The sequence below is a fragment of the Colobus angolensis genome, unplaced genomic scaffold (genome assembly GCF_000951035.1).
Source record: "Colobus angolensis palliatus isolate OR3802 unplaced genomic scaffold, Cang.pa_1.0 Scaffold302, whole genome shotgun sequence".
Lineage (NCBI taxonomy): Eukaryota > Metazoa > Chordata > Mammalia > Primates > Cercopithecidae > Colobus > Colobus angolensis.
In genome coordinates, this window is record NW_012116289.1 from 2,458,614 (window position 1) to 2,481,400 (window position 22,787).

General features: G+C 41.2%; 1 protein-coding gene across 4 annotated transcripts in view; it reads left to right on the plus strand.

The window, feature by feature from the left end:
- The window catches only part of ELMO1 (engulfment and cell motility 1), a 586,055-nt gene that overhangs the window by 312,564 nt on the left and 250,704 nt on the right, over positions 1 to 22,787 (plus strand). For all 4 annotated transcript variants that reach the window (XM_011950145.1, XM_011950144.1, XM_011950143.1 and 1 more), the window contains one exon: positions 946 to 1,050. In XM_011950145.1, the coding sequence (XP_011805535.1) occupies positions 946 to 1,050 (105 nt within the window). The remainder of the gene's footprint in view (positions 1 to 945; positions 1,051 to 22,787) is intronic.

Consider the following 22,787-nt stretch of genomic DNA (forward strand, 5'->3'; position numbering starts at 1 on the left):
AGAGGTTGTACTAATTTACATCCCATCAACAGTATATAAGCATTTTCTTTTTTCCCTTTTCTTGCCATCTGTTATTCTTTGTCTTTTTACCAATAACCATTCTGACTGGTGTGAGATGGTATCTCATTGTTGTTTTCATTTGCATTTCTCCGATGATTACTGATGTTGAGCATTATATGCTTGTTGGCCATTTGTGTGTCTTCTTTTGAAAAATGTCTAATCATGTCTTTTGCCCACTTTCAAATTGGATTGTTTTTCATTTGCTGAGGTGTTTGAGTTCTGCATATCTGCAACTATTATTTCATCTTTGGGGTTCTGTGTGCTGTGTGTGGTGACCCTGAAGACCAGAGAGGAAGGTTTTGAGACTTCTTGAGAGCAGACAGATGTCAGGACACTGGATATCTGAACTTTATCCGGTGTCTGTGCTCAGAGGCCTGTGGACTGTATAAACCTGGACAGTTCACAAAGTCCATCAATGCATGCGGCTGTATTTAACCTCCCACATAAGGATGCGGAGTCAAGGTGTGAATAGGCCATAGTTTCCTTGGAGTCAGCTTCCGAATTAAATACCAGAGGTGTGGCTTTATCCCAGCTTTTTCTACCCAAATGCTGTTGGTTTCTTTTTAGTGCAGCTACCAGAAATAATTTTTGCATCATTTTCTTTTTCTCACAATGTCACATGTCTAAGAATAATCCCATATTTGAATCTTTAGCTCGGTTTCCTAATCCCAGGTATAAATCTGGTTTTGCTATCCTGAGGAGCAGTAGAAAGAAGTTGCTGCATCCACCTCAGTAGGTTTACATGGAGATAGAAAATGTCATCATGTTTGATTATTTGCAGCTTGCCTTGTAGCACTTCACTCTTGAGGAGGGAAATTGGGTCTCTGGTGGTTGGTGAAATCTGCTGAAGAATTCACCTTACCATGCATTTTGTTTTACTCACAGAATCATGTCAACCCTGCCATGGACTTCACGCAGACTCCACCTGGGATGTTGGCTCTGGACAACATGCTGTACTTTGCCAAGCACCACCAAGATGCCTACATCCGGGTAAGTATGAAGGCCCTTTTCAGATATTGTGTTTCCTACTCATTGTTAATTCAAACGCACAAATACGGAGGGATTAGCTTTAGATGAGTGAGCCCATATTTTCTGGCTTTCTTAGTAAACTAAAAAAAAAAAAAAATCAGAATTGAGATCAATCGGGACTGAAATGGGGATTTTAACTTTTAATTATTTTCTTTTGATGGCGTTAAAAAATACAGTAGATATTGGAAAACCATTTCATATAGTCCAATATTGAATTATGACAAAAACTCTTAAATAACAAGGAACAAAAATGAACTACCTACCAAAAACCTGCATGACTCCAAATTCAGTGGCTGTTTAGTCTGATGCTGGAGGAACAATAAGATAAACAGAAACAAAGAAAAATGGGAGAGATGGGGAAGGCAGAGAAATGCCTTCTTACATTTCACGTCAGACTAGTCAAATTTCAATCACAAAGGTAGATTAATTTGTGGGTGGAGCAGAAGGAAATGGGGGACTCTGTTTTCTCTGTGAAATAGAAGATGCCACCTGCTGACTGGGCAGTGCTGGCATGGAGGAAACCGAGTATGAATGAATGGGAGCCTAAGGTGACAGTGGCAGAGAATGCTCATCTATCAGGGCTATTCGGTTGGAGCCCTGGATTTGTGCTGACACCTCTCACGTGTCCTCAGGGAGAAGAACCCAGACTCAGTCAAGATGAGGTAGATCCAAGATTGAGATCAGGGAAGGATATGAATAAATGGGGCAGGGGAATTGGTGAGTGGTTAAAATGATGACTAGATGTAAGCTTAGAAAGTATTTGATGAACACGTCGCCTAAAGCAGGAAGAGTAAGGCTGAACTTAAAATATAGTAAGAGCATGTCCATTAATCTCACATTCTCTGTTGGATTCTCTGTGGCACTGGCTCCCTGGAGACCTGGGTTGGAGTCCTGGCACTATCATCATCCAGTGATGTCAGTGTGGGCAGTTCCTTTGGTCTGGGCTCAAGTTTCCTCTGTAAACCAGAGAGACTTGACGGTTCTTAGTTGGGACAGTAATTATTCCCCTAGAGAGCATTTGGCAACGTGTGGGCATGTTTCTTCGGTTGTCACCATGCCTAGTGGTGTGCTACTGGCCAAAATCTGTAATCTCTGGGACCGTCTGTACAGTGAAAAACTGTACCACCCAGCAGTGACCTCCTTGAATAAGGCCATGCCAGATCACTGAGTTCTCTGTAGGCAATATATTGTAAATCTGTGTGTTGTTCTATATATATGCAGTTTGGGAAACTTTGACCTATTCTGAAATATTATTTGCAATCTGATTATACAGATAATTTTATTGTCATTTCTCTGAAAGGTTTGGGATCAAGTGTTTGGTCAGAAATACAGTCCCACATAAGAAAATTGTTTTTCCATAAAACTTTGATTTGACTTACATGCAAATATATTTGTTGCACAGATGATTTCTAAGAATGTAATCTGCTTTTGTAGTAAGTAAATTAATATTTTTGAGATACCATGTAGTATAGCCTTGGAGAGTTGAGCGTGAAAAGTAGAAGCTCAGTAGAAATTGAATTTACCATTAACTGATTAATGTTCATGGATGAGTGTTTCTAAAATTGGAGCTTATTGTTGCTGAATGTATTGTTAATTGCATAAGAAGCATATGTCTCATGAAAAGTAATTTAATGTTTTAAGCCTGTTTTCCTCAATGTGTTCTTTAAACATTGTAAGTGAAATGAATACCATGGCAGCCTGACAAAACTTTATATTTGATAAGGACTTAAAAGAAAAAATCTATTTGTAAAGAAAAGTGTGGCTTTTGGTCCACATGCACTTTTCTTTATTGGTTAGACTTTCCTGTATCTCAGATGACTTTATTGGTTTCTCAGAAGTGTCCTTTCCCTAATTTTTTTCTGTGTCCCATTTGACTTTGGGGCATTTACTAGATAGAAAGCTAAGGCTATTTATGTGAATGCATGGGGTTAGTAGAGCATATATAAAGTCTGAAGATCTCTGCAAGGAAATTTTAGGGTGACTTTGAAAATAGATATCTCCATGATACGGCAGTAGTGCTATAGGTAGTGGAAATAGTGATCTGGACAGCTAATTAAATTTTGATTTATGAGCTCAGTGGTCTCTTCTGAAACATTAAGATGGGCTCAATCTTTTCAGTTTACATTTTGATAAAAATCTGTTTGGAGGATGTATATCTTCTCTATGAATGCAGTTTTTCATTTATTATTTATATCTTTCATTTGATAAATGCTTATTCTGTACCTGAATATTGCCTCACTATTCACTCTCTTTGCCAGTCAATTTTATAGTTGAGATTTTAAATAATTGTAACTCACACACACAAACACACGTGTATATATGCACAAATATTCCCTCGTTGCCCTTGTCACTCCCAGGTATCATGGTCCCTCACCCACTTTCTAGCCATGTGTTCCCAAGTTGTTTTTTTGCCCTGGGTTAATCTTGCCTGCCACTCATTTTGCAGCATCCTGCTCCAAGACATTTCTCCATTGCTTTCTGGAAGCTGTCTTGCCAAATGCAGAGCACTTTCCTCATCCTTTGTCTCACTGACCTTGCCCTTGACACCTGACACACTCTAGTGACCAGGCCTCTCTTGCCCAGCAGCCAGTGATCTGTCTTGGCTCTGTTGCTGACAGTTGCTCTTAATCTCTCTGGCGGGTTTCTTCTCCACCTGCCTATCAAATACACAGGACCCCCACGACTCTGTCTCTGGACCTTTGCTTGTCTCAGTCCCTCAGGCTGCACATTTCCTGAGTAACCATCAAATGCCCAGCCATGAGCCAAAGGATGGGGATTCCTCAAGAAAACAAGTTGCTCATGGGTCCTGACACTGAGGAGTTCACTGTCTAGAGATCAAAAGTAGAGGTGGTGGTGGGGTGTGGGGTGAAGAGATAAATACCAGGCAGTTTCCAAGTCGCTTGGCGTGTGTCTTGATTGAGTATGCTGGGAACACAGAGGAAAGTCACCAACACAGATGTGGGGGTCAGGTCAGGAAAGCTTCCTGGAGGAAGTGGCATCTAGGCTCAGAGCTGTTGAATAGTGCTAGTTAACCTGGTGAAGGAAAGAGATGGAGAGTACTACCTCATGTGGAGGGAACCACGCAGAGCAAAGGTATAACGGTGCATGCTTTGTTCAGGGAGCCACAGTAGTATAGGATGGCCAAGGCAGGGACTGGCAAACGAGATATGGCTTGTGAGGCGAATGTGCTAGTTCAGTGGGGATGTCTTAAGCCATCCGAAGAGGTCTGTTGGACCTAAAGGCAGTGAAGAATTTCTGAAGTGTTTTAAATCAAGATGAAAATGAAGTTGAGACAGATCACTGTCCCACTAGAAAACCAATGTGAGAAATCAAGACCAGAGGCAAAAATAAAATGTGGGCAAAAATAAAAGAGAAATGGAGATAACTTGAACTAGGGGAGTGGGAGTAGCAATGAAATGGAACAGTTTGAATGAGTTACTTTGGAACTAAAATCAACTTGACCTTCTCCAAGGAAGAGGGAGGTTTCTGCCTTGAGTAGGAGTAGACAGTGGCGTCATTAAGGAAATAGATAGTGCAGGTCTGTGCAGGGGCAGGCATTTGGACCATCCACACTCTTACATGCATGTAGGACATCTGTCTAGGAGGACATATGCAGTAGGCAGTGAGATCTGGGTGGCTGAGCTCAGACCCATGTAGATATCACACTCTATATTGTAACTCCTTAAGCATTCTTATTCCTTCCAATTCATTCATCCATATTGTCACAATATTATCTTAGTGGCTTCCTTGCTAATGTCTGGAACCTTCAAACCCATATTCCGTGCCAGTTGCTAGGATGATCTTCCTAACCAGAGTTCTGAGTGCTTCAGGGACCATACCTGGCCCGCAGCCTGTCTCTGTGACTTATCTCTTGCTACCAACTCCCCTTTCCCTCTTTCCATCCCCCCTGCCCCCACCATAGTAGTCTTTGCCTATATAAATGATGGTAGGCCTAACTAGCCAGGCAAATCTCTATCACTGTGTCTTTGCTCCCATTCTTGCTTCTGCCTGAATGCCTGTCCCACACCATGTGTCTGTTGGGCAGCCCTCATGGCAAAGGCTGTCTGAAGAAGGCTTCCTGACCCTCTACCCGGATGACTCCATCCACTCTCTTTGCACCATGGACACACAATTTAAATCCTAAAACACTGTACAACCTTAAATGTATTTACTTTCGGTTTCCCTAATTGATTGTAAACGTCTTGTGAGCAGGCACCAAGGTTCATTTATATTCTAGCCCCTGACAGAGCCTAGCACATAGTGGCTTTTAATCATTTCTTGTAATTCACATGAGTAAAGAGTTTCTTTAGTTCTGGTTTAAATGGTCTCTTGACCATGATAAATTCTTTTTTACCATTGGAGAATCATGGCCTTTGTTCCTCCTAACAGTAATAAAGGTATATTTTTGCTATGTGAATTTTGTGACGGGCGGCCTGGTTTCTCATGTTGTATTCTAAGAAAGTTTTGTAACTGTGTGCTGATGAAAGCAGTGGATGTAACTGAATTACCCCACACTTGGACAGGCTTAGAACATGAGGAGGAATTGCAAATCTGAGTATCTTACTGTGCACCGAGTAAAATCTGGGGCATAGCATGATTTCAGACTCCCAAGTCTTATTTACTCTGGGTATAATTGCTTTTACTTTTTCTAGAAATGCTTCACTCCCCAGCTCTCCCCACCAAGGGAATGGTACGAGGCTATCTCAATAAGGAGACAAGTGGAGGGAAGGGTTCTTGGCTCATGCCTATGATTCTGCTGTCATTATTTTCAGAGACAAGATAATGGTACAGAGTTGAGTGTGTTGTAGACGTTTTGTTTTGCTTTTTTCTTACTCCCTGGAATGACAATTCTCAGTGTTTTGGAAGAAGGAAGTTTAGTGACTCCCTTGGAAACAAAATCTTTAGACTTAGAATTTATGGTTTTTTTTTGTTTGTTTGTTTGTTTGTTTTAAAGACACAGTCTTACTCTTTCGCCCAGGCTGTAGTGCAGTGGTGCATTTTCAGCTCACCACAGTCTCTGTGTCCTGGGTTCAAGTGATTCTCATGCTTCAGCCTCCCAAGTAGCTGTGGCTACAGGCATGCACCACCACACCCAGCTAATTTTTGTATTTTTAGTAGAGATGGGGTTTCGTCATGTTGGCCAGGCTGGTCTTGAACTCCTGACCTCAGGTGATCTGCCTGCCTTGGCCTCCCAAGTTGTTGGGATTACAAGTGTGAGTCACCGAGCCCAGCCCATGTTCTTGATGCATTTAATTATTCACTGGGAACTACTGAGAAACCCGGATTACCTGGTTTTAGTTTGACTGAAGACCTATGCTGGCCAATGTGGGAGCCAAGATTGAACCACAAAGCAGGAAGCAATGGCAAGGAAACCTAGGGCTCTCTCAAAGGTGGAACTGGAATAATAAGAAAAACTTAAGAAAAAGGCTATGACTAGCAGATGGGGTGGTTTCAGGATGACGTAATTCTTCATGGTAATATTCACCTTCCCATTTGGCCAGAGCAAATGAATACCTAGTGTGATTTTGGTAACATGCAAGACAGGCTGCATAGATGAGCTCAGTCTTCAAGTAATCCCTAGGAACAAGCATTGTTATCACCGTTTTATAAATTCAGGAGCTGGGACTTAAAGAGGTGCAGAGAGTTCTGGTCTGTCAAATAGCCAGTAGACACGTGGAATTTGAACTTACATTTTCGGACTGCAAATCCCAGGCTCCTTCCAGTTGTGTAGCCTTCTGTCTCTGGGCTTGGAGTATGATGAGGGCAATAGTGTTGTTCTTGGAGTGGAGGGAAAGGGGACAGATTTAAAGAGAGAATGATTAGAAAACATGGAAAGTCCACAGGACTATCAAACAAGTCGTCATATTCAGTTAAAGATCTTCTGAAATCTAGCATGGTCAGGAAGCCATTTCTGAAGATATTTGATTGACACCCAAAAGTTGCTATTTGAAGGAATAAGTGAGCACAGGGAAGGTGTCATTGCAAAGCTTTTCACGTTTCAGAGATAGTCTTTAGTTTCAGAGTGATGATAGGAGAAGTAACATGCAGAAGTATTTGGATGTTCAGAAACTGTTGTCAGTCATCTGAGCCCTCTTGGCATCGCAGTCAGACAGAAGCAAACTGCGCATTAATCCCAGGCTCTAAAAAAGTTAGATAAACATTTAACGTGCAACAATAAAACCAAGTGGACGCAAATGAGATGTTTCTATTATTGCTTACATCTTTTTCAGAGGAAAAAATATACATAGAAAACAAATAGTCCATCTTCTTAGATGCTAAAAGTATCCAACTAAAAGAAGAAAAATCCTTTTAACATTCATTTTCATTCATTCATTCATTCATTCATTGACTTTTTCGTGAAATATTACCAAACATCTACCATGCACCTGCGTGGAGCCATGCACAGTGGCTGTGGTGGTGAAGAAAGGCAGGATCTGATTGTGAAGTACCCGAAATAGAAAAGCAAGCAAGTGAAGGGAGTAGTTTATTTGTTTTTTTGCTTGAGAGATTCCTTGTTTCCTTTGGGATTTTTAGATGTGACTTACACTGGGCACAACTATCAAGTTATAAAAACATTGCTAGATACTTCTTTGCAGTTTTTCACAATGTATTGAGCAGGTAAATATTTCATTATTTTGTAAGTTATTACACTGTTTATGTCAGAATCACTTAGGGCTTGCCCCCTTTCCCAGCGACCTAATTTTAAACAATGGTACTGCTTCTTAGAGAAGTATTCTGGTGGGCAGTCAGTATGGAATAGAACAATCCTGACCCTTTTACTCTGTTTGATTGGGCATGGTGCTATGTCATAAATAAAATATTTTCTTAATTAAACTGCTACCCAACCAGTTGATAAAATCCTACCCAACAAAGCTGTTACCCAACTGAATTTGTATAATCTTGAGGTTTCCAGGAACAAATTTAAAAGTAAATCCTGGAAACTGTGTGTTCCTTACATATCTGCAATTCTTTTTTCTTTTCTAGTTTTATCGAGATATAATTGCTATACCAAAAAAAAAAAATCACATAATTAATGTATGCAATCCGGTGATAGTACCTTACAGTTCTTGCTTCAGCGTCCCTCATAATTTATGATTAACATTTCATCTAGTTGGAAAATCTTTGCATACTAGCTGACTGTTATAGAAGATAGTGAATTCCTTGAGGGGGGGAAAAGAGAAATACCTTTAAAAATAAGATTAATCACAATGGTTTCATGCAATTGTGAGATAGAGCATATATATGTTTCTAATATTATACCAAATCAGAAGAGAAATATTTATAATGTATCAAGTAAGAAAGACTGTGAGTAAAGATGGCTGTTTCTACTGAGGAATTGTTTTCTCAAGATTGTTTCATTATAGCCACTTTTTTAAACAGATGAGGAATTTAAAGTATGTTTAGTTTACACGATTTTAAAACCTTTAAGTGGGCTTTTCCTCCTCATGATGCATACACAGTAAATCATACTTACAAAAAATAGTTGGGAGAAGTAGTGATTTAGATCCTAACTAATGGTTGATACAGGGAGGCCTGGATTTTTTGAGGCAGAAACCTCAAGAAAATGCTCTGAAATTACCTAGCATGAGAGAAGCTACTATCTTTTGAGCCTTTACTATGTTCTGAGTACTTAACATACATTATTTGAAATTTCCCTTCAATGTTCCCAGACGTGGGAAGATAACGAAACCTTGTGCCCTTTCCTTCCAGTCTATAGGTCTCTCTGTTCTTCTCCTCAAGGCCCACCTTAAGTTCAGAGTCATTTTGGGGAATCTCTTTTCAGCCTTTCCGGTCAGGGAGCATAAACATCAGTGATAACAGCAATCACATGTTTGGAGCTCACTAGAACAACTAAGCTGAGCATTTTCATTTATTTCTTGCAGCACCCCTCTGAGGTTGCCACTGTTACTGTTTCCATTTTACAGATGAGGAAACTGACACACAGAGAGGTTAAGTGGCTTGCCCAAAGTCACACGGCTAAGGTAGTACCAGAGCTGAATTTTAAATCCCGATAATATGTGTCCATTGTCCATACCGTGTGCTTTTGAGAGGCTTATAGATTCATATGGAGGTGGTAGCCACAGTTCAAATGAGTCCTACGGATGTGTTTTGCTTCACTGACCCAGTGTTTTTAAAAAGAAGAGAATTTGATTGCCTTTTGTCAGGGCTTACACTCCCTCCCCAGTTAACTGAGAGCCCCAGACACCTTCTTGTATTATGGCTGACTGCTTCTTGCTTTCTAGTTGTCTGCCTGGTACTTGAAGGCACTCGAGTTAGTGCCCATTGATGCTGATAGTCTGTAATGACATTTGTGAAGTTCTGAGCACACTGCCAGCACATAGAAGGTGCTTCAACCATTTGAGTTGATTTGTTCCCATTCCCACTCCTTAAAGTAGTACTTGATTGATGTACAATCTTCTGGGAGTTTCATATGTATTTGCTCGGTATTTATCTTTTCATCCTAGTAAACTCCCAGAAAGCAGGCATTTCATCTTTGGTTGGGTGTTTATTCCCTGGCTGAGAATAAAGTACTTTAATCCCAACCTCCTGTGACTGAAGAAGAGGAAGAGGCATGTTTCCCAGTTTCTCCCGTTGTGAATTCTAAAGAAAAATAGTCACAAGATTGTATTACAAACAGACTGCACTGGATCAGTGCTCTGGGAGCTCTCAGCGTCATCAGCCCTCTGTACCAGGAGTCAGACCACAGAGTGGATCCCCCGCAGGATACACCAGTGTGCATTGAAGGGAACAGGAACCAAGTAGTCCCTGTGCATTAAGGCAGGGTGCTGGTGGAGGTGATGCCGAGACTTTAAAATAAACTAAGGGACTTTTAACATTTCAAGGGGTAAATTGGCAGTTCCCCAAGTGACATAATTATAGGGCAGTGTGTAATGTGTAATTAAACTTAACTATGAAGCAAGTGATTGGAATAACGCTTAGTGCACATCATTTTTTTGTTCCCATTGTGCTGACAGAGCCTCCCTCCCCTTCTCTCATCCCTGAAATGGCTTCAACAGCAATTGCTCTTCATTTTTTTTTAAATAAAATTATATGTTGCCAATTAAACACACAATCCCATGTAAAGGAATATTTTTCATTTGAGTGACATTGTTCTTCTAGGTGATGTGGAGAAAGGATTCAGTTTAGAATAACAAGGACCCCAAAGGCACAGCCTTGCTGGGATGTTTGAAATGATTCTTTGTCTCACAATTCATTTAAGTACTTTTTTCCTGCCTTTAATTTTTGTTCTTTCTTTGACCAAGGTCCACAGCTTGGAGGCTTGTTTGTATATACAGGATTTTTAAATGTTTTAAAAATAGTGGCATTAATTTCGTTGATTGTGAATAACCAAGCTGTTACTGCGAAACAATCGGGACCCCTTGAGAGTGTGACTATGTGATTAGATTTACTAATTGAGCTGGAAGGAAGAATTTCTGACTTCCAAAGCCAGTGATATGAATGGAATACTTCAAGCATGAGGATGAGATCGTTGTTAAATGTGGGCTTGGTTTTATCTCAGAAGATCCCTTGTCCCAGGGAGGGAGGGCAGTGTCCACAAACCTCTGTTAGCTAACTGTAGCAGTGCGTATGTGGTGTGTTCATACCACCTGGGGTGCTCACCTGTGTTCTTGGGGTGCTGGATGAGGTGTCTGAAATCTGAAGCAAAGCTGAAAGGTGGTAGTTACCTCCTTGTCTCTCTTGGTACCAAGCTGAGCATTAAGTTCAGAATACTTGCTTGTTTGTTTGCTGCTGTTCCAGGTTAACTGAAAATGCTACAGCATTGCAGAAAGATCCAAACAGCTCCACGTGGTGTTTTGAAATTTATTCCAGCTGTAGGCTGAGAGACCCACAGGTTGGACAGTCTGTGAAAGCCCCAAAGTCTCAGCGTTTCCTTAGTGTCAGGACCTACTTTAGTGAACTCCGGTTCCAGGACTGAGACCTTAGGAAAATCATTATCTCTCCTTTTTTGTCTCTCTTCCTCCTGCAACTTGATGGAGATGCCTCTCACTGGGCCCGTCCAAATCTGCTCCATCAGACGCAGGATGTAGCCTGCCCTCTTGTTGCGGAGCTTCTTGTCGGAGATAATGGTGATTTCCTTGCCCACACACTTGTTCCTGTGGAAGTCATTGCCCAGGCACGTGTAGTACTTTTCTAGGATGACCCAGGCTGCCTTTTCATGGTTTCTGATGCAAAAGCGACCTATCTTGGAGAGTCCTTAGTGAAAGAGGTTTCAGACTTTTTTGCTTAGCTTTCTCCAAAGGTTTTTTGCTGTTATTGTTGTGTTGGTTTTTCTCTTAAAAAATTTTAAAACACAGTGGGACTTTAAAACAGTGATGGATTTGTTGAGAAAAAAATGAAACTAAGTTACATAGTGAACTATATGCAGTTGACATACTGTAAACCCAAGTCCAGTGTGAATTGAAAGGTTAAAAACTTCAGAAGGCTCACATGTGCCTGACTCCCTCACTGAGGTACCAGCCAAGACTTAGCTCACAGTAACTATTGTGGTTTCTCTTAGATCCAGTTAGTATCTTTCCATTATTTCTCCAACCCAGTTCTCCAAATTCAGCCCACAATGTTCATTTTTATGTTTTGTTTAGCTAGTTAAATATTTATTGAGTACAGTACCTGCTCTGTGACAAGCCCTCTTTCTTTCTGCTGTAATTGACCAAGCTTCTGCCTTTAAATGTGCATTTTCTACCTTAACTGTGCGAACCTCAGCAGCTGCTCTGCTGGAGTTTTGCTATTTCTTCTCCCTTTTCTGCTTTAATTGTTGTAATGCAAGAGTTCAAAGAACTGCAGCTCATTTCTTATTTCTTTGAAGGGGAAAGGTTTCTGGGAATCTTCTCTCTTCTGTTTTTCTCAAGTTAAGAGAATGCAGACCTCTCTGCCTTTTTAATTTTTTAATTAATAGACATTGTGTTTTAGAACAGTTTTAGGTTTATAGAAAAGTTGGGCAAAGTAAGCTTTCTCTGTTACTAATATCTTGCATTAGAATGGCTCATTTGTTGCAATTGATAAGCCAGTATCTTGCAGTCTTGCTATAATTGTTTATTAGTTCCAAGATTTTATGTATTAATTCTTTGGAATTTTCTACATAGACAGTCATGTCCCCGGTGAACAAAGACAGTTTTGTTTCCTCCTTCCCAATCTGTATACCCTTTTATTCTTTTCTTGTCTTATTGCACTAGCTGGGACTGACAGTAAGATGTTACATAGGGGTGATAGGAGTGACCATCTTAGCCTTGATCCCGATCCTAGGGCAGAGTCAAGTTTCTCACCATTAAGTATGATGTCAGCCATAAGTTTTATGTGGATGTTCTTTATGTAGCTGAGGAACTGCTCTATTCTTAGTTTGCTGAGAGTTTTTATCATGAATGAATGTTAGATTTTGTCAAATGCTTTTTCTGTGTCTATTGATACCATTATACAACTTTTCTTCTTAGCCTGTTGATACAATGCTTTACATCAACTGATTTTTGAATGTTGAATGAGCCTTGCATACCTGGAACAAATCCTACTTGGTTGTGGTACATAATTCTATTTATAGATTGTTGGATTCTATTTGATAATTTTGTGAAGGATATTTGCATTTATGTTAATGAGAGCTATACAGGTCTGTATTTTTTCTTTTCCTTATGCCTTTGGTTTTGGTATTAGGGTGATACTGGTTTTATAGAATTAGTTAAGAACTACTCCTTCTGCTTCTACCTTCTGGAACAGATTGTAGAGAATTGGTATCATTTTCTTGTTTAAATATTTTATAGAATTCACCAGTGAAACCTTCCAGGCCCGATACTTTCCATTTTGGAAGGTCATTAATTATTTATTCAATTCCTTTAATAGATATAAGTCTATTCAGATTGTCTATTTCTTCTTGTGTGGGTTCTTGTAGATTGTGCGTTTCAAGGAATTGGTCCATTTCATCTACGTTATCAGACTTTTGAGCATAGAGTTGTTCGTAATACTCCTTTATTATATCTATGGGATCCATAAAGTTGACTCTTCTTTCATTTTTGATGCTAATAATTTGTCATTTTTCTTTTCGTCTTGTTGAGCCTGCCTAGAGATTTGTTGTTGTGATTGATCTTTTCAAAAAACTAGCTTTTGATTTTATTGATTTTTCTATATTGCTTTCCAGTTTTCAATTTCAATGATTTCCACTCCATTATTTTTTTTAAACTTTTCTTCAGCTTACTTTGATTTTTAATTTGTTCTTTTTTTTCTAGCTTTCTAAAATGGAAGCTTAGATGCTTGATTTTGTATGTTTTTCTCTGTTGCTTGAATTCCCCATTCAGTTGATATTTTGCTACAAATATCCTTCTAGCAATGGCTCTGCCTTCCACAGGGGTTCAGTGTGGCTAAACCTACTCAGGACTTTGCTATTTAAATGTTTCATGGCACTGAATATGGGTTGCCTTGGTAGGCCAACCTAGTGACTAAAGTCTCTGACTCGGTAAGTTACTCTTTTTTCCATTAAGACCCAGTTACCAACAAACTAATGCCAGCAAATTCTGTTTACTCTACTTTCAATCCTGTTGACTCTACTCTCAAAATCCTATTGACTCTGCTTTCCAGAAACCTACCTCCTTTCCCCACTTCTACCAACATTACAGTAATCCAGTACATCAAACCTCTCTCCTGTAATAGTGTAAGAGCCTCTGATTGGTATTGCCTGCTCCCACCCTTGCTCATCTTTTCTGTCTTCAACACAGTAGTCAGAATGTTAAGATGCCATAGTGTTTCTTCCAGTATTGGTCAGATCATGTCACTCATCTGCCTACAACCTCCAGTGACTCCCATCTAACTCAGAGTAAACATGCAGCACCTTTGCCACAGCTCTCAAGGCTCTGCAGTGTTCTAGCTCTCCATCCTTATGTCCTTCTATCCTACTCCTTCCTCCTTCAACTCCACCCACAGAGACCCCCTTTGGATAAGTCAGCTAGGGCTGCCATAATAAAATATTACAGACTGGTTGGCTTAAACTACAGAACTTTATCTTCTCACAGCTGTGAAGGCTGGAAGTCTAAGATCTAGCTGCTGGCAGGGTTGGTGTCTCCGAGGCCTCCCTTCTTGACTTGTAAATGGCTGCCTTCTTGCAGCCTCTACACATGGCCATCCTTCTGTGCACTCACACCCTGTTGTCACTGCTTCTTATAAGAACACCAGTCATACCAGATTCTGACCCTACCCCAATGGGCTCATTTGATTTTAATTGCCTCTTTAAAGGCCCTGCCTTCAAATATAGTCACATACTATACAGGGGGTTAGGGCTTCAACACGTGAATTTTGGAAGGGCACAATTCCGTCCATAGCACCCTTGTTGGCCTTGAACATACCAGGTACCTCTAGCCTCTGGGCCTTTTACTTTTTGCTTTCTCTCCTAGGAATCTGTTTCTGGGTAGCCACGTGGCTCATTGCCTCACTTCCTTTAGTCTCTGAGCAGCTTTCTGTCACCTCCAGATATAAAGTACTGATTTCCTCCTCTTGCTCCCTGTCTACCTTACCTCCTTTATTTCTCTCAAAATTTGACATTTCTTACATGCTCTATATTCACTGTTTTCTTTATTTCCTGTTCACCCTTACTAGCCAGCAAACCTCATAAAAGCACGGAGTATCCATGATGTTACTGCGGTACCCCAGTGCCCAGGGCAGTGCCAGGCACACAGAAGACACTCAGCACACATTTGTTAAATGAGTGCCTGGATCGAGTGAGTGGCAGGACTCCACCCAGAGAGTTCTGGTGTTCGACCTTTTGGCGGGATTCACCCCATGGATGGAAACCACAGAAGTAGATCTCCATCTGGAACATGCTCTAACCTCTCTGGATGCAGCTGCCCTTCTGGCCTTTGTCCATCCTGGAATGAAAACCAAATTAGAAACTATATCGGTATGCCCCAAAATGACCTTGCCCCAGATATGCTGATGCTTGGGCTTGGGTGAGTCACTGCTGACTTCCCTTTTTGAACAGGATTCATGTGACCAGAGCCCAGCCAGTATTAGCAACCTGCCTACCAAATCAGAAGGCAGTTTGTATTGGTATAATAAAATTTAGGTGGTAATGTTCCCAAATGTCCCTTTGTATTAGTTAAAAATAGCTTCCCCCTTAGGAACTATGCTGTACACCTGGTGCACCCAGTAGTGGTTGACATTGTCAGGTAATTTTATTTTTATGTTGACCTTAATTTTATCAACTTTTTGCCTGCACTGGTAAAACCCAAGGTTCCAAAATTTGGCATACATCATAAATAATAGACAATATTTTTCTTGTATTTTATAAAGCAACTGAAACAATTTCAAACCTAACAACTAACTTCTCTTTGGTTGGTTTATCAAATGCTGCTCTGTAACACTGGTCCTGATATCTGGAGACTTTTCGAATCTAAGACTCTGGTTAATGTCATTCACACCTGTATACAAACTTACATTTGCCAAGCTCAGGAAGGTCACCCTAGCCAATCTTTCAGTACTTGACTGGTGATGCTCCTATGCCACAGGGCCCTTGCACATGCTTTTTCTGCTGACTCAGCTCCTGCTTTCTCCATGCCTTCCCCTCTTGCCCACTTATCCCCGGATTAATCCTGTAGGACCTCACCCTTCAGGCTCCTCTTTCATTAGTTTTGTTTCCATGTTAGTCCCTTTATAGCACTTAGTTTGGAATTATATAATCATATGTTTTATTATTTGATTATTATCTCTCTCAAACATGAAATCTTTGAGCAGGAACCATCTCTTTTTGCCCTGTGTCCTTACTTTCTGTCACTGGACCATCTAAATTAAATGAATGATGAAAGATAGGATGTGTTGAACCTCTGAACAGGGTTGTGTTCCTCTTTTTTCCCCCTCTGAAGTCCTTTATGGCCTTAAGTGATATGTGTCAGAAGATCAAAACTGAAGCATAACTTGAAAGGAATCTCTTTTTCCATGACCTGGTGGAACCATCAAATTGGGCAGAGTTTGAGCTACACAGGATAAAGCCTTACAACAAGTTTCAGTTATGAAAGCCATGAAGATGTGCATATGTTACATGAGCAGACATGAGTTCTCTATAAGCAAATGACTAAGAAGACCAACATTTAGTTAGTTTTCAACAGAAGGGTCAGTTCTGCTGATAGCTTGGCAGCTTAGGGCTCTACTCTGCATATGGTAGGAACAAAAAAAAAGCTAAACTATATTGAGTAATGAATGTTTCCAGGCTATGGTTATGAACATTTTATATGCATTACCTCATTGAATTCTCACTATCATTGTGCGCATTTTGCAGATGAGAACACTGAGGCTCAGAGAGGTGAAGTAACCTGCCCATTGTTACAACAGATAGTAAATTGCGAATGGGGCCTTTGGACCCAGGCAGCTCTGGTGGTGACTTTTTAATACTTTACATTGGATTTGGTAGTATGCTAATACATAAGTTTTTCTTTAAAAAGAATCTGATTAGTATTTTGCAGCATTTGCTGGTTTCTGTGGTATCAATACTCCTGCCATGGCTGATTTCAAGCTCCCAGCAGTCTATGGCCTGCAAGCCTTTTGAAAGTGATGCAACAGTTGGTTTGCCTGCTCTGGCACCAGCCGCTGGAAGTTGATGGTGCTTTTGCCTTCTCAGGCATTATCCCATATGCTCTTCTTAGCAATATGAGGGACTGTGGAATGGGTGAGGTTAACTTATATGTCTTGATCTTTTCAATGGGTGAGTTATGTGTCCAGTCCATAGTACCAAGTCATGGCCTGAGGTGAGAAACACTCTTTTACTGACACAGGGCAGGAACCTGCAGAGAACACAGAGCTGGACCAAAAGCCCCAAGGAACCTACTGTCAGAACGACTGAAGGGCAAACAAAAGAGGATCTGGACGGGAAGAGAGAGGCCCACATGGTCCTGGGGCAGCTGATGCTGGTGGAATGTGGTGGCAAAGCGGGTAGGAGAATAAAGTAACTGATAGTCTTTTCTGAATTCAGAATTGTCTTAATTCTCTGAATTCATAAATACATATTTGATGTAGGAATTCTTCCCCAAAGAGCTTGCCAAAAAATCCCCTACGTTTACCACCATACATACCCAGCCATGCAAGGGTGCAGCTGCTTGGAGGAGAGGAAATCCTGAGTTATTTCATGATTAGGGAGTGGCTGTCCTGGTCCATGGCTGGGGAGAGCCATAGCATGGGGCTGATTGGGAGAGTCTGGGACCCCTAGCCCCTTTCTTCTTCCATCAGAGGAGACTATGGATTTTTCTTTTGCATGGTAAGTCTAGATGAGCCGGTGAAATGATTTTAAAGGGAACTCCTCCATTGCTTTGGGAAGTGTGAAATGACATCATTTTTAGATTATGGTTTATCAATACTTATATATATGTATTTTTTAAATCATACTTTAAGTTCTGGGATACATGTGCAGAACATGCAGGTTTGTTACGTAGGTATACTTTAAGTGGCAAAAATGCTGAGACCTTTTGACTTAACGTTGATTTTTAGAAATGTATTTAAATCATTTTGCAAATCAACATGAATGTTGCTGTGTAAGGATGTTTGTCATTAGCTCCAGTCAGGTGCAGATGTGAGGACCTCTGGGCAGAGGTAGGGCACCTGGAGATGAGGCTGAGAGTGAGGCTGGAGTTCCCCTGGGCACCTCTGCAGATATAAATACAGCCAGGCAGCTGGGCCTCTTCGCCTTGGCAGGCTTAAGCACATTGGATTTGTGTCCTTTTATTTCTTAAAAAAGGAAAGAATTCTGAAATGAAAAAAAGTAGCCTTTTGGCATGTAACATCTGTGAGATAATTGATCTCCCTGATATTTCAACACTGAGTCTGTTTATCACGGAGGCTGCTTGGGAACCAAGAGCAGCCAACCTCTCTGCAGTACCCACTACATACCTCATGTGGCAGGGGAGGACCTGGTTCATCCCAGAGGGCAAGCTGGAGGCGGTCAAGGTTGCTTCCTGGCAAAACCACAAGTGTTCATGGCTGTGGCCTGCAACACTCTCTTCCCTTCTCAGTTCATATCATCAGAGGTCTTTGCCCATTGTTGAGGAATTAGGAGAAATGTCCCATGCATCTTGTTCTAAAGAAATATATTTGAGTCTCTTGCTTTCCACTTTTTACTTTTCACCTGAAAGCGTCCAAGAGTTAACTGAGAGGCAGACCAGTCTTCAGGTGGGGAAGACCTGGTGGGTGTTGAGGTCATGTTTCCAGCTGGAACGGGGGAACTTGGAGTCAGAACTGTTAACCAATATGCATGAAGCGGAAGGAAATCCTATTACGGGGCATCATCACCTAGGAAACACGAGTCAGTTTCCTTTTCTGCACTCCAACATGGAATGCCCAACCTCGAGGCCCCTTCGCAGATTGCCCCTTCTCTGTTCCCCACCCTCACATTCCCGGATCCCTGGGGCCTCGTTTGTGCGGGGGTGGGGTGGAGGGTGCCGAGTGGAGGCAGTGCGTGGCGTGTGTGGAAGGGAAGGGGACATTCTTTTGCTGTGGGAGTTGGCTCCCTCTCGTCTCTTACATTTTCCTGCTGGTTCTCTCTCACAACATTTACAGGAAGCATTTATAGCAAATACTTGCCAAGTGTTTTCCATAAACACACAACTAAGGACATTTTTCACACATTCCAATGTTCAGTAAATGTTTATTTTCACAATACACAAAGAAGGTTGAGTGTACGGTTTTCCTAAACAAGCCTTTGAAGTGTGGGCTTTGGCCCAGGGAGATTTGCTTCTGAGATTTTTTATCCACATGACCACATCATCCCTGGGGGCACACCAGGCACATGCTTCAATGCAGAGAGTCTCCAAGTGAGTTTTCTCCCCAGCGTGGATTCTCTGTGGGAATATGTGCCCTGACTGCTGAGTAGCCTCTGGGTTCTGAGCCTCCTCCTGATGAAGAGGGAAGTTAGAGGTTCTCAGTACGTCATGTAAGCCCTTGCTTCTGATTGGGAATATGGAGGACAGGGATGACTCACTTAAGATGCATTTGAACATATAGATGTAATAAGTTATGGAACCACTCATGCTAAAGCCAGGCAAGTTGGTATTCATGTAAGGGATGGAGAAGCTGACTGAACTCTCTGTGGGCACTGCCAGCCTCAGCAGAAGCCAGAGTCATGTCTCGTACTGTCCGTGGATTTGTTGAGTAACTGCTTCATTACTGAGCACCTACTGTATGTGCAACTCTGCTGCAATGTCAGAGATTCACAAGTGAGGAAGTGGTTCCCAACCTCAAGGGGTTGACTCTATCGGGGAAGGTAAGACACATATACTTTACCATAATTTGGGGGCGTAAAATGGGAATATTGTAAGAAAGATACAGATAAAAGGTTATCTCACTTGGGAGAAAACTCACTTGGAAACTGTCTGCAGTGAAGCATGTGCCTGGTGTGCCCCCAGGGACGATGTGGCCATGTGAATGAAAAAACTCAGAGGCAAATCTCCCTGGGACAAAGCCCATACTTCAAAGGCTTAGGAAAACTATACATAAGGTTTTAATGCATAAGGTTTTATGGAGAAAGTGACATTTGGATTGGGTCTGAAGGAGAGGGAAAATTGAGACAGGTGTGGGAGGGGCAGTGTCAGGGAGGGGTGTCGGGGAGATAGTTTCACTAGGAGGGAGCCGCGTCTTGGCCTAGCCCGGTAGGAGAGCTGTACCAGAGGGAGATCTTTCTCTAGCAGGAATAGGCAATATTTATGATTCATACACAGAATGAGATGTAATGAGATGAACCCCATTTAAAAAGCTAGATGTAATAGGAAGAAAAGATTTCCTTTTCACATGCTTTTTTAACCTCAAGTGAAACAACTTATGGCCTAATTTCTTAATTAGATTTCAGTCAATAATTTTTTCATTGTAGCTAACTTGTCATGTGCATAATCAGAAAATTAACATTTTCTGTTTGATAATATGTTCCTGAAATGGCCAATTTATTATTTGTCCAGAAGAGGCCAATAAGAAATAGTTCTTTCTCCTCACCTTTCCATCTTCTCAAGTCTGTTCTCCCAAACCAGAGTGAATTTCTAAATCAATGTACTAAGTGAGAAAGTGAGGTGGGAGCTGACTTAGAGAAATTCATTTTACCACTAGCTTTCCTGGAATGTGTGTGTTTTGTAAAGCGAATTATATTCAAATATGTTTCAGACAATATATGTGGAGGGTAACTGTGCTTTAAGACAGCAGTAATTGTTCAGACAGTGGTGACAATTTCTCAGTAAGAAGTCAGGATTGAGAAATGTCAAGCTTAATTTTTCACCCAACAGTGACTGACAGACAAAAGCCAAACATCTTGGTATCTTTGCACTCCGGTGAAGGAGATGCGAGGCATTTGTATTCAGTAATGTAATGTTGAGAGAGTCAAAACTCTGCCCTGTGATCTTGATTTATTGCTCATACTGCCCAAGATGCATAGGGGCTTCTCTGCCTTTATTCAGCATCCATTTTCCCATTGTAATTAGTCTTTCTTGCATTGCACAGCTCACTTCTGGTGTGGAATGTTAAAAAGATGCCTTAGGGGAGACAGTTTGACCTCAGTTTCTTCTTCAAGGTTGAACTCAAGGCTCACCCTCTCCATGAAGCCCCCCGTCTGCCCATTGCATCTCATATGCACCTTCACTGCACAAAGTGATACTTATTTGTGAAAAATGCAAACAATATAGAGACACATTAAAGGAAGTGAAAGTTGGCTCATCCTACCAATCCCATGTCCTTGTATCTTCCAAGTAGATTGCAAGACCCTCAAAATGGACTTTTGTTCATACATGTAGTTTTAGTATCTAGCAAGTTGCTCAGCAATAATCAATGCTTAAAAATATTCATGGAATGAAGGAATTGGTCAAAGGGTAATACATTGTAAGGATGTTGGGAAAGACTAGGGCTAGAATTGAGCTGGTAGTTTGGGGAAGCAGTGCCTTGATTTTCAAATTATGGACTTTGAACTTGCAACATCAGCATCATCTGGGAGCTTAGAAATGTGGGACCTTAGGTCCCAACCCACACCTCCTGAGTCAGAATCCACATTTTAACAAGATCTCCAGGTGATCTGTGAGTACTTTAAAGTTTGAGAAGTACTGGGATTGTATATGTCTGCAAAATAATTTAAAATGCGAACTTTAAAAAAAATTACAGTGAAGTGTGTGTGGTTTGCATTAAAGAGTATGCAGTAGAGGAGTTCTACCTCAAGGATACCACAGGACTTTGTACGAATGCCACACTTTGCTCCTCTCTGTATGACAGGGCACACCCAATGTCCTGTTCTTGGATGTCCTGTAGGACTGTCGTCCTGGGCCATTTCTGAGCCAACACCTATAGTGTCTTAGTCTGTTTTTGCTGTTATAACAAAATACTATAGACTGGGTAAGTTATAAACAACAGAAATTTATTTCTTATGGGTCTGGGGACTGGGAAGTTCAAGATTAAGGGATCAGCAGGCTTGTTGTCTGACACAACAAGTCACAGGTAAGGGCTGTGCTCTGTACTTCCAAGATGTTGCCTTGGTGCCACATCCTCTGGAGGAGAGGAGCATGATGTCCTTTCATGGTAGGAGGAAGAGAGGGCAAGTGAGAGCCTCCTTTCAATCACAAGCTCTTTTATAAGGGTGCTAATTCCAGTCATGAGAGAGAAGCCCTCATGACTTAATCACCTCCCAAAGGCCACACCCTTATTACTGTTGCACTGGGGATTTCCAACATGAATTTTGGAAGGGGCACCATCATTCAAACCATAGCAGTGTTCCTCCTAAACAGCACGCAACTTACTTAAGCTCTAACGCATGGCTTCTTCATCTGTAAAATGCAGTCCCACTTCAATGGCTTGTGAGGACCAAATGAGCTAAACACTTGAGAGTTTGCACATGGTAATCATCTAATATGTATTAACTCTTTTTTGTTAATTGAGATAAAATGCACATGCCATAAAATTAACCATTTTAAAGTAAACTATTCAATGGCATTTAGTACATTCACAGTGTTGTGCAATCACTACCTCTGTGTATCCAAAGACATCATCATCATCCCCAAAATCAACCCATACCTGCTAAGCAGTGGCTTCCCATTCTCACTTCTCAGCCCCTGGCAACCACCATTCTGCCTTCTCTCTCTATGGATTTTGATTCTTATTAATGATTTTTTTATTAGTCACAGGAAAAGCAAACCAAAACCAATCAGATTTATTTCTTTTTCTACTGTCATTGCTTTACATGTCTTTAAAAACAAAAGATTTGCTAATGATGGAAATTGGGAGTGTAGATGTGACAAACCTTTAAGTCACAGTGTGGTCCCAAAATAGCAGATCTGTGTTACTTGGGAACTTGTTAGAAAGGCAGATTCGTGAGTACACCCCAGAATGTCTAATCAGAATTCTGGGGGTGGAGTCCAGCAATCTGCATTTTAATAAACTTTTAGAGGATTCTAATAGAAGTTCAAGTTAGAGAACTATTGCTTTAAATAAACCTGGAGTGAAGCATACAGGTGCCCACTACACCTGTACCCATCCTTGGGCCCAGGAACACATGTACTGGCATAAAAGGGGAGATCTTCTTAGCCTAGCTTTTTTTGGTGGGGGAGTCAGCTGGAGGATTGCCCCTGATACCTCCTGGCCTTTGAATAGTCAACAGAGCTCGGCTTCCCTCAGTAATGTTGTGCAGGCACAAACACAAGTCATTCTGCTATTATTTAATCCTTTGGCCTCTTTGTGCTACCCAGTGTGATGCTCAAAGGGGG